The following is a 16,693-nucleotide window of genomic DNA, read 5'->3' on the forward strand; positions in this document are numbered from 1 at the left end:
CAGTTTAAGAAAGCAAATGTTCAGAAATTATTTCAAAGGGAGAAAATGAATGTTTCAGTTATAATAAACAATGTCAATTGTTAAAATTAAGATCAATATCAAACAAAAGGCAATAACTGCCTGGGCAAGATCTTATTGCTTTGTACTTGCGTGTGGAAATGCATTAGTTATGCCCTCACCAGAATCATAGATCATAGAATTCCTACATTGTGGAAACAGGCCCTTTGGCCCAACGAGTCCACACCGACCATTCGAAGAATAATCCACCCCAGACCCATTCTCCTAACCTATTATCCTATATTTACCCCTGACTAATGCATATAAGCTACACATCCCTGAACACTATGGGCATTGCCAATTCAACCAACTTGCACATCTGTGGAAGGAAACTGGAGCACCCGGAGGAAACCCACGGAGACATGGGGAGAATGTGTAAACTCCACACAGACAGTAGCCCAAGACTGGAAATGAACCTGGGTCCCTGGCATTGTGAGGCAGCAGTGCTGACCACTGAGGCACCATGCCGTCCTAAAAGTTGTTGTTTCATAAAATCCCTCCAGTGTAGAAACAGGCCCTTTGACCCAACAAGTCCACATCAACCCTCCAAAGAGTAAGCCACCCAGACCCATTCCCCTACCCTATGTTTACCAGTGACTAATGCACCTAACCTACATATCCCTGAACACTATGGGCAATTTAGCATGGCCAATTCACCTAACCTGAGTCACTGTGCTGCCCCAAAGTAGCCACTAGTCTGTGGAAGATGTGTGTTGGTTGATGGTTTGTTGTTGTGTATCATTTATTTTGAAAAAAGTATTTTCCAAACTTATGCATCATGTCTTGCATCAATTTAAGTACCAAGGGATCTAGGAAATTATTGCTTTCTTACTTGTGTGCTATAGTTTAAAGCTTAATGAGGGCTTGATATTGAGCATATTGATTAACTTGTCTAATTATGCTTCTGCTTGAGCTCAAATACAGCATCTCTCAAGAATGAGTTAGTGAGAATGAGAAAATAACTCAGATTTAAAAGATTTAAGTAGTCCTTGAAAAAAATTGTATTCTGCTTTCAATGCATCACTGGCCAGACTCCCATCATTCACCTTCCATAAGCTTGACACCTGCCCATATCCTTAATCTGAAAGCGTGGTGCTAGAAAAGCACAGCCGGTCAGGCAGAATCCGAAGAGCAGGAGAGTCGAGGTTTCAAGCATAAACGCTTCATCAGGATTCCTTATGAAAAGCTTATGCTCAAAATGTCGACTCTCCTGCCCATCAGATGCTGCCTGACCATCTGTGTTTTTCCAGCACCACCCTTTCCAACTCTTATCTCCAGCATCCGCAGTCCTCACTTTCTCCATGTCCTTAATCGCACAAAGTCTTATTCACTGTAGGCTCCGTGGACACAGAACCATGCAACAACCCAGAAGCTAACAACAACTTGTTTTATGATATCTGTGCTTATCTAATTTTGTCATCTTTACTATCCTGATTTTAACTGCTCAAGTATCAGTGACCAGATCTTCAGCTGTCCAGCTCTTAAATTTCCTCCCAAAGTTCTTTTGATCATTTATCCTAATATCTTGCAACCTTGTGTAAAATTTTGTCCTCTACAGCTTCAAGTAACTTGGGTTACTTTGTTTTTTTAGAGGCGATGTATAAACACAAATTGTTATTTTAGTCAGCAGCTACACAATACACAAAGATCCAATGCAATTTAACTTTTACTTTGTTCATTATATTTGAGCATTACCTTGAGGATGTAACAAAACTCAGAGTTCAACATACTGGAATCTGTGCTGATCTGGATACACCTGCAAGTAACAGAGATTATTTTAAAAATATAGGATGTCTCCATTATCAACAAACTTGAATTTTAACAAGAAGGTAGGTGCACAACTTGCTCCTGGCATTTTTGCAGGATACACCTTCAGTAATAATTTTGATAAGCTTTAATTATTTAGTTTTGCACTAACTATAGCTACAAGAGCAGGCCATAGGCTGGGAGCTAAATTAGTGACTCATCTGAGCCTCAAATTCTTCATATTCTACAAATATGCCCCCTAGTTTTTAATTCAGCCAGCCTAAGGAAAAGAGCTTTGTTATTTAGCTCACCTATGCATCTCATGATTTTATAAACCTCTAAGGTCACTCCTGTGCTCCAGTAAAAAACTTTGAGCCTATCTATCCTATCCTTACAAACCAAACCCTTCAGTCCCAGCAATACCCTGGCAAATCTTTTTTGAATCCTCTCCAATTTAATAATATCCTTCCTATAGCAGGGCGACCAGAACTTACACAATACTTCAAAAGTGGCCTAACCAACATCCTGTACAACCTCATCATGACCCAACAGTCCCATCTCCTGAACTCAAATGGTCTGAGCAATAGAGGAAAGCATGCCAAACACCTTCTTAACCACCCTGTCTACCTGTGATGCAACTTTGAAAAGAATTATGTACCTGAACTCCTAGATCTCTCTGTTTGACACTACACAGGGCCCTACCATTAACTGAACAAGTCCTAGTCTTGTTTCTTTTACAAAAATGTAACTCCTCGCATTTATCCAAATTAAACGCCATCTGCCGCTCCTCAGCCCATTGGCATAATTGATAAAGATTGTTTCGTAATCTTAGATAACCTTCTTCACTAGTAAATTCAAAATTTCTCAGAGAATATTGTGTATAGGTTATAAAAGTCTATTTAAACTATTCATTGTTCAAAGAAAATCTACTGAGGTGGATTAAACAAAATGATTAAAAATAAGGCCTGATGAGTGCAATTGTTTCGGGATTCAGTAGTACTAAAGAAAGTCAAGCCTTATACTAAGGAGGCCTTGGGCAGTGTTGTTGAACAGAGAGACCTAGAGGTTCAGGTACATAATTCTTTGAAGTTTACATCACATATAGATAGGGTGTGTTTAGCATGCTTGTCTTCATTGCTGATATCCTTGAATATAGAAATTGGAACATTATGTTGAGGTTGTATAAGACATTGAGGCCTCTTCTGGAGCAGTGCATCCAGTTCTGGTCACCGTTACAGGAAACATGTTATTCAGCTGAACAGGGCTCAGAAGAGATTTTACAGCATGTTGCCGGGCAATGGACGGTTTGAGTTATCAGTAGAGGCTGGATAGACTGGGACGTATTTCACTGGAGCATAGGAGGTTAAGAGTTGACCTTATAAAGATTTATAAAAAACTGATCGGTATAGAGTCGTTTCCCTAGGGTGGGGCAACTTCAAGACTAGGGGGCATATTTTTAAGGTGAGAGGAGAAAGATTTTAAAAAAGACAGGAGAGACTTTTGTTTTTAAACACAGTAGTTCGTGTGTGGCGCAACTTCCAGAGGAAATGGTGGATGTGGCTACAGTTACAACATTTAAAAGACATTTGAATAAGTACATGCATCAGAAAAGTTTGGAGGGACACAGGCCAAGTGCAGGCAGGTGGGACTAATTTGTCGTTGGCATGGACTATTTGGACTGAAGGTCTATTTCCATGTTGTAGAGAATAAGCACACAGAAGTTATGCTGCAGTTATACAAAACCTTCATTATCTCTCATTTGAAGTACTCAGAACAGATCTGGGCACCACACCTGAGGAATACCTTGGAGGGAGTACAATATAGATTTACAAGAATGATACTTGTACTTCAAGGGTTAAGTTATGAGGAGAGATCATACATGATTGATCCAGTTTTCTCAAGAATTTTGAAAGATTTCAAAATATTAAGAGGAAAAGACAGGCTGGTTAAAGATTATCTATTTCCAATGGTTGGAGATTCTAGAACTTGGGGGCATAGTCTAAAATTTTGGGCCTGACAATTCAGGAGAGATGTTAGGAAGTACTTCCATACACCAAGGGTGGTAGTGCGTGTGTGTTTGGAACTTTCTTCCACAATTGTGAGTTATATAGTCATAGAGATGTACAGCATGGAAACAGATCCTTCGGTCCAACACGTCCATGCTGACCAGATATCCCAACCCAATCTAGTCCCACCAGCCAGCACGCAGCCCATATCCCTCCAAACCCTTTCTATTCATATACCCAAGATCAGTTGTTAATTTTAAATCTGAAACAGAAAAAACTTTGATCAACAAAGATATTCAAAGATATAGGCCAAAGGCAGGGAAACAGAATGAAGCCACAGATTGGCCATGACCTCACCGATAAAGCAAGACTCTGGGGACTCCTGCACTATCTGCCCAGTTTCCTTAGTCTACCTGGTTGACCCATTCCCTCTCTCCTGTAAACTTAATCTGTGGTATGACTATCTCCCTTCACATCTATCCAATGCAGTCCACTGTCTTACAGATGCGCAGTGACTCCAGCCACAGCTCAACTTCCAAAACACTGAGTTCAAACTTTTGCAGCCAATGACACATCCTACAGATGCGCTTGTCTGAGACATGTGGCAAGTCCATGACTTTAAGCATACACTACAGGAATGTGCACTCCACTTAGCCCTTCTGATTTCTAACTCTTAACTCTGAAAATTACTTGTCATGCTTAGAACAAATATGGTCTTACTATGAAAACTCAACAATTATTTCTCAAAAGAGAAAACCTGATACAGACTTAAAAACAAATTCAATATTCAACTTTTGCTTTAAAGACTGGAAATACTGACCAAGCCAACTTATCAAACATCTACTTTCTCTGTACACTCTCCATTATTCCAGTGTTAGTCTTAGGCCTCTTGATCAGCATCTTATTTCCTTTCCTGCTCACCCTTTGTTCTGGAGACTTTATTTCTTGGATAAAAACACTTCTTTCTCCCTCTGCCCAGAATTCCCTCATTAACCGAAATTTCCAGTAACTCACTATCTCCATTTTACTCTTGCAGAGAGTCCTTCACCCTGACCCTGTGGTTTGAACAAACCTTCATACACAGAGAGCTTGGATGAGTCATTTGTTGTTCTTAACTTCCTGATACAGTAAAGAACACCTAATTTAGGTATGCAATTTCACATGTTTCATAGATAACAGCCACTAACAGGCAATTGTTTGTTTAACTATACAATTTTAACTTCCTTTACATGTTATTCATTCAAGGTTGGATTCTGCCTTTTATTTTATAATTAAAGATTTAACAGCTGAATTCCCAGTTACTCACTCTGCCTCAGTCTCCTCTACTACAAGTATGTGGTTAGTGCTTTACAACCTATCAGATGTACTGCACTAAATTTGCTTCACCAGAATTTCCCTCCCTGTAATCTTGATCACCAAAGGAGACGGGCAGCAGGTGCATGGAAAACCATCAACAATTAGTTCTACACCAAATCACAAAAATCCAAATTCACCAGACACATATCATTATTTCTTGCTTGTGACCGAGTTAATTTATGAAATTATGCAGCTAACACCTTCTTGGAAGTACCTTCACCACATGGAGCAAATCACCTCACAAACATTCCAGAAACAAGTAATGAAATAAACTGGGTATCAGTTAGTCACTTGCCCTTCTGAGCAGAGGAATGCAAGGAGAAGGAAGGAGAAAAGGAACAATGTCATATCAAAGTCAGGTTTGCAAAGCCTCACCTGGAGCAAAGGGCACTGCCATTGGTGCGGATGTGATATAGGCTGGGTTGCAGACCATTCTCTGGGGCCTTTCTCTTTCCTTTGTGAATAATGAATTTCCTTTTGAAATGAGAAAGGAACTTCAGGTTCTCCTGCTGCTGGGTCATCCGCACCACCTGACAGACAAAAATTAATCCATTTATTTTTTGTTTCCTCCCTTGTATTTTCAAGCCCAATACAACATCCCCACTACATACCTGCATGGTTCCAGCAGCAATACACTTGACTGCTCCTACTTCTCTTCAGAACTTGTAATAAGGGTGGAGTGTTAGCACAATACTTTAATTGAAGCCATATAGCTATACAAAACTTTATAGTACTATTGCCCTGCCTTTTAGGGAATAAAACAGACAATATACCCAGTCAGATCTCTGCATGATCCCAGTTCCACACCAGTGTTCTACTCTCAACTGCCTTAGAAAACTAGTCTTATGGGTCAGTTAGCTCAGTTGGCTGGAAGACAGTTTCCAAAGCACAGTGATGGTAACAGCATGTACTGGCTGAAGTCATCATCAGCTGTCTCCCTCTCATGAGAGAGCAACCGATGATCCTCTCAGATCATGGTAACTTCACTTCAGTCTGTTGTATCAAACCAATATAATAGAGGACTCACATCACCTCAGCTTTGAATCAGACTACAATGAAAGCATTCAACCCTGCAAAGTGTTCCAGATTAAAACTAGTGGACGTAAGGCAGAACCATACCCATTAGTCAATGCCAGAGACTCTTCACTCATAATTTTTGAGCATGTTCTTTCTCACTGTCACAATACACCACCAGAGCTGCAGCCCACTGCTAGTATAATGGGAACAGTTTTGTGTCTGTAACACTGACTGTAAGCCCCTCAAGAGACTCAGCTTCAAGTGGGCAAATAAACCTCCTGCTAATTAGTATCTACAAATCACCTCCTGCTTCATGAATCACCATGATCAAAAGTGACTCAGTTTAATACTACTGACAAGGCCAAAATGACACAGCTGCCAGACTGGACTTTGGCAGTTGGCGAAAGAAGAAATGAAAAAAATAACTTACTTGCCCATGTTTTCTCTTATCTAGGACATAATGAGCAAGAGTAACCACCATATGGTCCTTCGAGACTAAGTCTCCTCTTCACAGTGAAGGTGCCTTCCACCGGATTATATGGCACAACCACTTAAGTGGGGTAGGTCCAGCAGGCAAAACTTGTTGTCTATGAGGCACTGTGTGCCATTAGCAGAATTATATTCCACTATAATCTATAACTTAATTTATTTATATTATTCAATTTTATAATGTGGGCATTGATTGCAAGGCTAGAATTTCTTGCTCATCCCTAGGTGCCAGAGAATGTGGTGGTGAGCCACCTTCTTGAACTGATACTGTCTGTGGAATGAAGGTATTCCCAAGAGCTGCTAGGCAAGGTGCTCTAGGATTTTGATCAGGTGATGATAAAAGAACAGTACAAGACAGGATGACAAGCTTACAGGATGACAAGAACAAATGCTTTCTTAATATCTGTTGCCCTTAATCTTCCTAGTAGTGGACTTTTGCTGTATGTGGACACTACTAACTCATTAAAAAATTTTGAATGGAACCAAGCAGTGTACAGTCAGCATTCTGTGGAAATATACAGGAATCAAGAGGAGAAAATGTCGTCAATGCCTGATGCAATAGTTGGTACAAAAGAAGGTAGCCACTAGAAGCCAAAAACACATCCATAGTATTCATCAGGCCAGCAGACAATGTCCAGCTATCTTTAGATGTTTCATTTATGTCTTGATATTCACGTAAAGTACGACAATTTACTAATAAAGCAGAACACCCTGCTAATGTCAAATGATCAGAAATTGATGCAATCTGCACCCACACGCGAACAATACCAGGACCATATTAATATTTCAGCTGTGAAGTGACAAGTATCATTTTTTTCTACATGATCCCCAGGAAATGACCATCTTCAACAGTGACGTGGAGGTGTTAGTGTTGGACTGGGATGGATAGTCAAAAAACACAAGATACCGGGTTATAGTCTAACAGGTTTATTTGAAACTGCAAGCTTTCGGGCTCCGAACACTTGCATTTTCAAATAAACCTGTTAGACTATGACCCAGTGTCATGTGATTTGTGACCATCTTCAACAGAGTTTAACCATCTCCCATAATATTTGCATCTCCAAGCAATATCTTGGGGATCACCACTGACCACTATTCACGGCAAAGCAATGCACTTATTTGGAATTCCATCACTGTAGAGTCAGATTCATACAACACAGAAAAAGACTCTTCTTTGGTACAACCAGTCCATGCTAACCATAATCCAAAACTAAAACTAGTCTCAACTGGTCTATGCTTGGCCCATATCTCTCCAAACATTTCTTACTTATGTGCTTATCTAAGCTGTCTTTTAAATGTTGTAACTGTACCGGCATTCACCATTTCCTCTGGAAGTTCATTTCATACACAAACCACGCTCTACATGAAAAAGCTGCTGCTCAGGTCTTTTTTAAATCCTTCTCTTCTCACCTTAAAAATATGCCCCCTATTTTTGAGATCCCCCATCCTATGGAAAAGACACATGTCATTCATCTTATCTGGACCTGTCATGATCTTATAAACATCTATAAAAGGTCACTGCTCAACCTCTTATGATCCAGTGAAAAATGTCCAACTCTACCCAGCTGCTCTTATAACTCAAACACTCCACCCTCATCAACATCCTGATAATCTCTTTTGAACCCTCACTAGCTTAATCAATCCTTCTTCCAACAGGGCAACCAGAATTTTACACATTATTCACCAACATCCTGTACAACCTCAACATAGCATCCTAACCCTTATACTCAAAGGTCTGAGCAATGAAGGCAAATGTGCTAAAACACTTTCTTAACCACCCTATCTATACGTGACGTACACTTCAAAAGAATTATGTATTTGAACCTGAGGTCTCTGTTCAATACTACCCAAGGCCCTACTTTTAATTGTAGATGTTGTACCTTCGCTTATTGAACCAAAATATAATCCCTTGCATTTATCCACATTAAACTCCATCTGCCACTCCTCAGTCCATTGACCTAATTGATAAGATCTGTTTGTAATCTCAGATAACCTTCTTCACTACCAACTATACCACCAACCTTGGTGTCTTCTGCCATCTTGCTAACCGTGCTTTCTCTATTCTTACCTAAATCATTTATATAAATGGCAAACAACAGTGGACCCAGCACCGATCCCCATGGAGCACCACTGATCACAGGCCTCCAGTCTGGAAAAAAAAACCTGTCTCCTACCATCAAGTCAATTTTATATCCAATTGGCAAGCTCTACATAACCTAGCCTTACTAATTAGTCTACCATGTGGACTTTGCCAAAAACTTTACAAAATTCCATGTAGAAGTCTATCGTTCTGCCCTCAATCCTTTTGAGTATGTCGCAAAAACCTCAATCAAGTTTGTGGTCACAATTCCCCATGCACAAAGCCACGCTGATTATTCCCAATCAATTCTTGCCTCAACAAATGCATGCAAATCCTGTCCCTCAGAATCCCCTCCAACAACTAACCACTGACATAAGGCTCACACATCTGTAGTTCCCAGGCTCCTCCTTCCAGTCTTTCTTAAATAAAGGCACAACATTACTCTCCAGCCCTCCGGCTCCTCACCTATGGCTGTAAATGATACAATATCTCTGCTAGTGGACCTGCGATTTCTTCCCTAACGTCGCACAATATCCTTGGATACACTTGATCAGAGCCTGGAGATTTATCCATCTTTGTTATTTTAAAGGCCTCCAGCACTTCCCTCTTCCATATGTTTTCAAGACATCAATATTTATTTTCCCAAGTTCCCTAGCCTCCATTCATTTTTCCACAGCAAAACCTGATGTAAAATATTCATTTCGTATCTCCCCATCTCCTGTGGTTTCACACAACCTGTAGTGTAGCCTGCAAGTGGAATATGCTACTGGCACTGTACATCAACAGTGGAGACAGGAACATGATTGTGCATGGTCGACTAATTAGTAAAGTCAGATCACATGGGATTCAGGGAGAGTTTGCCAACTGGATATAAAATTGGCTTGACGGTAGGAGACAAAGGGTGATGACCGAGGGTTGTTTTTCGAACTGGAGGTCTGTGACCAGCAATGTCCCACAAGGATTGGTGCTGGGCCCATTTTTGTTTGTCACTTATATCAATGATTTGGATGAGAATATAGGAGGCATGGGTGGGAAGTTTGTGGAGGCCACCAAAATTAGTGGTACAATGAAGGTTATCTAAGGTTACAAAGGGATCCTGATCAATTGGACCAAAGGGCAGAGGAGAGGTAGATGGAGTTTATTTTGGATAAATGCAAGGTGTTGCACTTTGGTAAAACAAACAATAGCAGGACTTATACGGTTAATGGTAGGGTCCTGGGTCGTGTTGTTGAACAGAGACACCTGGGGCTCAGGTACTTAGTTCATTGAAAGTTGCATTACGGTAGACAGGGTGGCTAAGGCAGCATTTAGCATGTTTGCTTTCAGTGCTGAGACCATTCAGTTATAGGAGTTGGAATAGTCATATTGAGAGGCTACTTTTGGAGTACAGTTTACAGTTCTGGTCACCCTTCCATAGAAAATAAATTATTAAGATGGAGAGGGTTCAGAAAAGATTTACCAGTACCACTGAGTTACAAGGGTAGGCTGAAACCTTTTTCACTGTAACATAGGAGGTTGAGGGATGACCTTCTTGAGGTTTATAAAATCATGGGGGGGCATAAATAAAGGTGAATATCAAGGGTTTTTTCCCTCATGTGGTAAAGTTCAAAAGTAGGGGGCATATTTATAAGCTTGAGAGGAGAAAGATTTGTAAAAAGACCCAAGGGGCAACTTTTTCTACAGAGGGTAGTTCATGTGTGGAATGAACTGCCAGAGCAAGTCATACTTACAACTTTTAAAAATATTTGGACAGGTACGGTTTAGAGGTATATGGGCAGAATGTAGGCACGTGGGACTAGTTTGTTTGGGAAACTTGGTCAACTTGGACCAAAGGTGCTGTATGAGTCTACAGCATTGGCTGTTTCCCAAACTTGTGATCTCCACCACGTATAAGGACGAGAACCAGAAGGTGCATGGGAACACCTTCACTTCCAAGCTCTCCTGCCAAGTCACATAATACACTGACTTGAAAACACATTGCTATTCTTTCATTTTCAGTGGGTCTAAATCCTGAAACACTACCTACCAGATCTCAGACTACCTTCAACAAACAGTTCAAGAATGACTCATTGTCACCTCCTCAAAAGCAGGTAATGATAGGTAACAGTTGCCAGAGATACCTACCAGATTGTGGAAAAGAGCACAGCTGGCTTGTCTTAGAATCGCCAGACCATAGGATGCCCCTTGAACCTTGAGGGCTAATGTCGTCAGAAGAGAGACAAGAACAAGAGAAAACACCATAGGCAAGGAAAAAAATCACGTCTTTATAACCTTTTAAACTTGCTCTGATAGATAAATCTAACTATGAAAACGTTTTGTACCGTTTTGTATTGAGAACACAGAACTCTTTACCTCTAGCTTGCCAGGGAAAAGGCTCTCAAATTTCTTCTGCAGGCTGAAGGTGAAAGTTAACCATCCCATGTTGGAAGCCTCACGGCCCTGCCAGAAGTACACCACGCACTGGAAGTCTTCCTCTTGTTGTTTTTCTTCTTCATCTCCATTCTCTTCCATCTTCTCTTTATCTTTCTGATCATCTTCATACTCCATTGGAACCCAGTACCTAAAGCAAACCAAAAGAACCATAATAACTATCAACAGACATGGCGGGGAGTGTGGGTGGAGTATAGGAAAGAGACGACAGACTTCGCTCAATGCATGAGGTTTCAAATGAATTGAGATTGATAAATTGCTCGTACATGCAGCTAATGGGCTGAACTAGAAGCAAGTACGTACATGCAACAATTCAATTAAGGACTTCAGATAGTATTCATAAATTATCAAACTTCTAACTTGCAGTTCGAGATCAGAGACTTAAATGAATGCTTTCCAGCTAAACGATTAATAAAAACACAAAGTTAAATTTTCCGAGGATTGGCAACCACAGTTCCATTTTTCTAGCCCAAACCTCAATTCAGGACTGTTTAAAAACATAGGCACACTTGTACCTTCTAGTGTAGGATCAGTTCTGGAAGCAAACCAATTTTTTTTAATTTATTTTTTTTACAGTGATAACAACTATATTTTAGGGGATAAAAGATGTAAAAAAATCTTTGACCAGGAGAGAAAGTACAGGAATAGAGCAGGCTTACAGATAGATGAGTGGTAGGTCAGCAGGTGGGTGAGGGATTTAGAGTGGCAGGCCGGTGGAGGAAGACAGTAGGATAGCAAAATGGGTGACAAAGCAAGGATGGCAGATGGGTGAGTGTATAGACTGGCACAGTAGCCATGATCGGTTCAGGTGGCATGTGGATCAAGCTGTGAGGGCCTGACTAGCGGGGAGCAAATATCAGTTGACCAGGAGTCGGGTTATTGGACATTTTGGCAAGGGTAGAGACAGTTTTATAGCTAATCAGGAGATGGAACAGTTTTAATTCTCCCTAACCTTTTCCAGTTAACCACTGAGAAAAGCAAGTGGGTACACCCCTAAAGTCTCTGAATGTAACTTGAGAATTAAGTGTGTTTTCAGAGGATTCCAGATGTTGAATAACAGTCCCATCAGAAGTATAAATCATCCAGTTACCCTGTACTCAGCTCTGTCAGACTTCCAAGAGGTCCTACTGTGCATGTCTGGCTCAGTCTAGTCTCAGACTTTTAGGAGGCCCAAAGACCTGGACTGAACTGTGGTTGTGTAGTTATCTAGACTAATACTTAACTCCATTCAACTAGTTACCTGCAAAGAAAGACATAGCAATCCTGAGTGTAAAAATGACCAAAATCTTCTTCTGGAAGGCGCGCAAATTTCTTGCCTTCAAGCACAAAGCCTTCCATTCCATCCAGGTCCTCATTCCACTCCTCCATTAGTTGCTCAGCCTGAAATTAGAAACCAAGTTGAAAAAGCTGTATCTCAACTCCACCAAACAGTAAAGAAAAAGCTGACATATTTTTCAATTAATTCAAGTAATTTCTATAAATCTCAATACCTTCAAAATATTGCTGCCACAATTAAAAGGGTACAGAATTAACATAGGAATTAGTTAGTCTTACTCTAATCAAACAGTGAACTCCTCAAGCCTGTTCCACTCTTCATTAGTTCATGACTCATCCATATCTCAATTCCATTTACCCATTATGGATCTATACCCTTTTATATTCTTAAAAAAAATCTCCATCTCCACTTTGAACTTTTCATTGTAGTTTATTTTTTTGACCACTGTTTGTGGGAAAGGAAGCTCCACATTTCCACAACTGTTTGAAGAACTGGTTCCCAGTATCACCTCAACAGCATAGCTCCAATTTTAGAGTTATTCCTGTTGCTGTCAACTCCTAAAGAAAGTTACCTTTGTCTATCTTATCAAATCCCTTATGTTAAACAGCTCAATTTAACAGCTCAAGGGGTGGCACAGTGGTTAGTACTGCTGCCACAAAGCACCAGAGACCCAGGTTCAGTTCCAATCATGGGTGACTGTCTGCACAGAGTTCGCATGTTCTCCCTGTGTCTGCATGGGTTTCCCCAAATGCTCTGGTTTTCTCCCACAGTCCAAAGATGTGCAGTTTATGTGGATTGGTCATGCTAAACTGCCCTGTAGGCTAGGTGGGTAAGTCATAGGGATGGGATGGGTCTGGGTGGGAAGCTCTTTGGAGTGTCAGTGTAGATTCGATGGGCCAAATGGCTCCTCTCTCTATCTGCATTGTAGGGTTTCTATAATTCTATTAATTCATCCCTAATCTTCTCTACACAATGAAACTCTTGTCTATGTAATTTATACTCTAAGGTTAATCTCTTTAGCCTCAATATCTGAACTGGACTTCCTCTAATACATTGATCTTGAGGTGGTGTAGCCAGAATCGTGCACAATACTCAAAATGCAATTTAATCAGCACATCACACAACTATAGCATATTTGTATTCCACGCCCTGAAAATAAAAGCCACACTCCAATTGCCTGTAGTGATTCGTTGTGCCAATCCACAAATATCAATACTCACTTTTTCCTTGAAATATTTGGAAAATTGATTAAAATTGTGAAAAATCTGTGCTATTCATTTTTAGGATATCCTCAAAAACTAGACCATACAGCTCCTTTACCCTGATTCATCATTTAATGAGATCATGGCTGGCCCATGACCACAAACCCATTTTCATGCCCAACTTCCTCATCACTTGATTCCCTTAAAGAGTCAAAACTTATTGTGATTTCAAGTTGGAGTACACCTAACCACTCAGCTCCTGATGTTATTATAGTCTTAGTTCATATTTGAACAAAGGTTTAATTCCAGAGAGGAGGTGAAAGTGGCTGCACTTGACATCAAGGCCACATTTAAGTGAGCATGGCATTAAGGAGCGCTAGCAAAACTGAAAGCAACAGCAAGCCAGGGTAAAACTCTGCTGGTTTGAGGCATCCTGGAATAAAAAAACAGATGGTTTTAGTTGTGGAAGGTCAGTCATCTCAGCTCCAGAACATCTGTACTGGCATTCCTCAGGATTGTATCCTAGGCCCAACCATCTTCAACTGTTTCTTAACAATCATTCTTACATCATAATGTCAGAAGTAGGAATGTTCACTGATAACTGAACAAAGTCAGCACCTTTCACAACTCCTGAAATACTGAAGCAGTCCATATCCAAATGCAGCGACACCTGGACAAAAATCCAGGTTTGGTTTTAAAAGTGACTTCCAACAACTGAATCTAACTATCACTCCTTCAAATGGCATTAGTATACTCCACTGTCAACATCGTGAGGTTACCATTGATGAGAAACTAAACTGGACTAGCCATGTAAAAGGTCAGGCAGCATCCAAGGAGCAGGAGAATCAACATTTTGGGCATAAGCCCTTCAGGAAAGCCCTGAAGAAAGGCTTATGCCCGAAATGTCAATTCTCCTGCTCCTTGGATGCTGCCTGACCTGCTGCGCTTTTCCAGCAACACATTTTTCAGCTCTGATCCCCAGCATCTGCAGTCCTCACTTTCTCCCAGCCATGTAAAAACTGGCTCTCAACAGCAGGTCAGAGGAATACTGCAATAAATAATTCACCTCCTCACTCCCCAAAGCTTGCCCACCATCTAGAAGGCACAAGTCAGGAGTGACAGAATACACACCACTCGCCTGGATGAGTACAAGTCTAACAACACTGAACAAGCTTGACATCATCCAGCCTGCTTGATCGACACCATATCCATAAACATCTACTCCCTCCATGAGAGACATCAGGTAGCAGCACACACCGTCTCCAAATAGAATCCAAACATTCATCAAGTTCTCTAGACAGCATCTGTCAAAACTACAAGCACAAGCGTATAGAAAAACAAGGACAGAAGACATGGAAACACCACTACATGCAAGTTGCCCTCCAAGCCATTCACCAGAGTTGAATCTTGAGTTGAAAATATATTGCCATTACACCAGTGTCGATGGGTTATAGTCCTGGAATTGCTTTCAACAGCATTGCAAGTACACATACACCAAACGGACTACAGCAATTCAAGGTGGCAGCTCACCACCATCTTCGGAAGGGCAACTAGGGATGGGCCAGGAATACCGACATCCCATGAATGAATTAAAACAAAACACACCGACCCTGGTTAGTTATTAGCTTGACCCAAAAGGATTCTACTCACTGCCCCTTTGTACAAAGATCCTTCCTCAACTTGTCCTAACCTATCCTTTATTTTCTGGTCTAGCCCGTTCCATTCCAACATTTCAATTTTGTCTGCCTTATTGAAATATCAAGACCTAAATTTTATTTATTCATTTTTTTAAAAATTCATTTTCGTGGGATATGGGCGTTGCTAGCTGACCAGCATTTATTGCCCATCCCTAGTTGCCCTTGAGAAGGTGGTGGTGAGCTGCCTCCTTGAACCACTGCAGTCCACCTGCAGTGGGTTGACCCACAATACCATTAGAGAGAGAATTTCCAGATGTTGACCCAGCAAGTGAAAGACTGCCGATATATTTCCAAGTCAAAATGGTGAATGGCTTGGAACGGAATCTGAAGGTGGTGGTGTTCCGCTCCATCTGTTGCCCTTGTCCTTCTAGATGGAAGTGGTCCTGAGTTTGGAAGGTACAATCCGAGGATCTTTGGTGAAATTCACAATCTTGGTCAGAAACTTGGCTTTTTAAGCAGCCTAATTTTAGAAGGCATTGACTAAACCATTAGGAAAGGTTGCATTCCCATCATCACCCTTAATAAACAGTTTTTAAAAGCTAAATGAAAAATGATGGGTGTAGGGCAAACCAGGATGCTCAACACTACAACCAGTGATTAGGCTACAAACAAGTGTCCAATATAATGCTTGAACTGTCACAAAACTCTTAGACACTGAACCTTTTAGTTACAATTTCCTCTTGCAAAATAACATTAGTGCCTATGGAATTAATTCCAGAAGGAAGCAGCACCTGATTGCAAAAATTGACGGTGGTGTAGCCTAGCAAAGAGTTATTGATGAAATCGCTGGAGTCAGGCTCCTTTTGATAAATCTACTTTTTAACCTAAACGCTTCAATGGGGATCACTCGTTTCTGTGGTTTTAAATGCAATGACATCCAATACCTCAGAAAGTGGCATTGGTGGCTGTCGTGGCAGAAATAAGGCAGTCAGATCTGCTTTAATCTGGTCTCCCTTCTCTGTGTCCTTCTTCACTTTACCCATAAGACCTTCTCGCTTCAGCACAGTCTCCGCGTTTCTTGTATAGTCCACCTTCAGGACATCATCCCAGTTACGGAATTTAGATTTAAACACCTAGTTACAAACAATAGGTCATATTTGTTAGAAAACAGAATCATTAATATAATTTAATCAAAAGCAAGAGAACATTAACCGATAAGCAATCAAGCACAGGAAGCATCCTGCACAATTTTCACATTTCAATTTTTTAGTTCACTCAGATGATCCAGAATCTCAAAATAGCTAAGTCATCATCTCATCTTCCTTCCACAACCTACATATGATTAAACTCAAAGCTTGCTGTCATTTAACTCATTTTTGGCTACAGACATTCTACTA

The 16,693-nt window shown here is 40.7% G+C and overlaps 1 protein-coding gene across 1 annotated transcript in view; it reads right to left on the reverse strand.

Moving 5' to 3' along the window:
* Positions 1-16,693, reverse strand: part of flii (FLII actin remodeling protein) — a 77,187-nt gene that overhangs the window by 6,951 nt on the left and 53,543 nt on the right. Inside the window, exons 21-25 of the mRNA XM_043711627.1 lie at positions 16,241-16,429; positions 12,422-12,561; positions 11,104-11,311; positions 5,541-5,695; positions 1,753-1,813 (exon numbers count right to left, since the gene is read on the reverse strand). Of these exons, the coding sequence (XP_043567562.1) occupies positions 1,753-1,813; positions 5,541-5,695; positions 11,104-11,311; positions 12,422-12,561; positions 16,241-16,429 (753 nt within the window). The remainder of the gene's footprint in view (positions 1-1,752; positions 1,814-5,540; positions 5,696-11,103; positions 11,312-12,421; positions 12,562-16,240; positions 16,430-16,693) is intronic.

This window comes from Chiloscyllium plagiosum, chromosome 21 (genome assembly GCF_004010195.1).
Source record: "Chiloscyllium plagiosum isolate BGI_BamShark_2017 chromosome 21, ASM401019v2, whole genome shotgun sequence".
Classification (NCBI taxonomy): Eukaryota; Metazoa; Chordata; class Chondrichthyes; order Orectolobiformes; family Hemiscylliidae; genus Chiloscyllium; species Chiloscyllium plagiosum.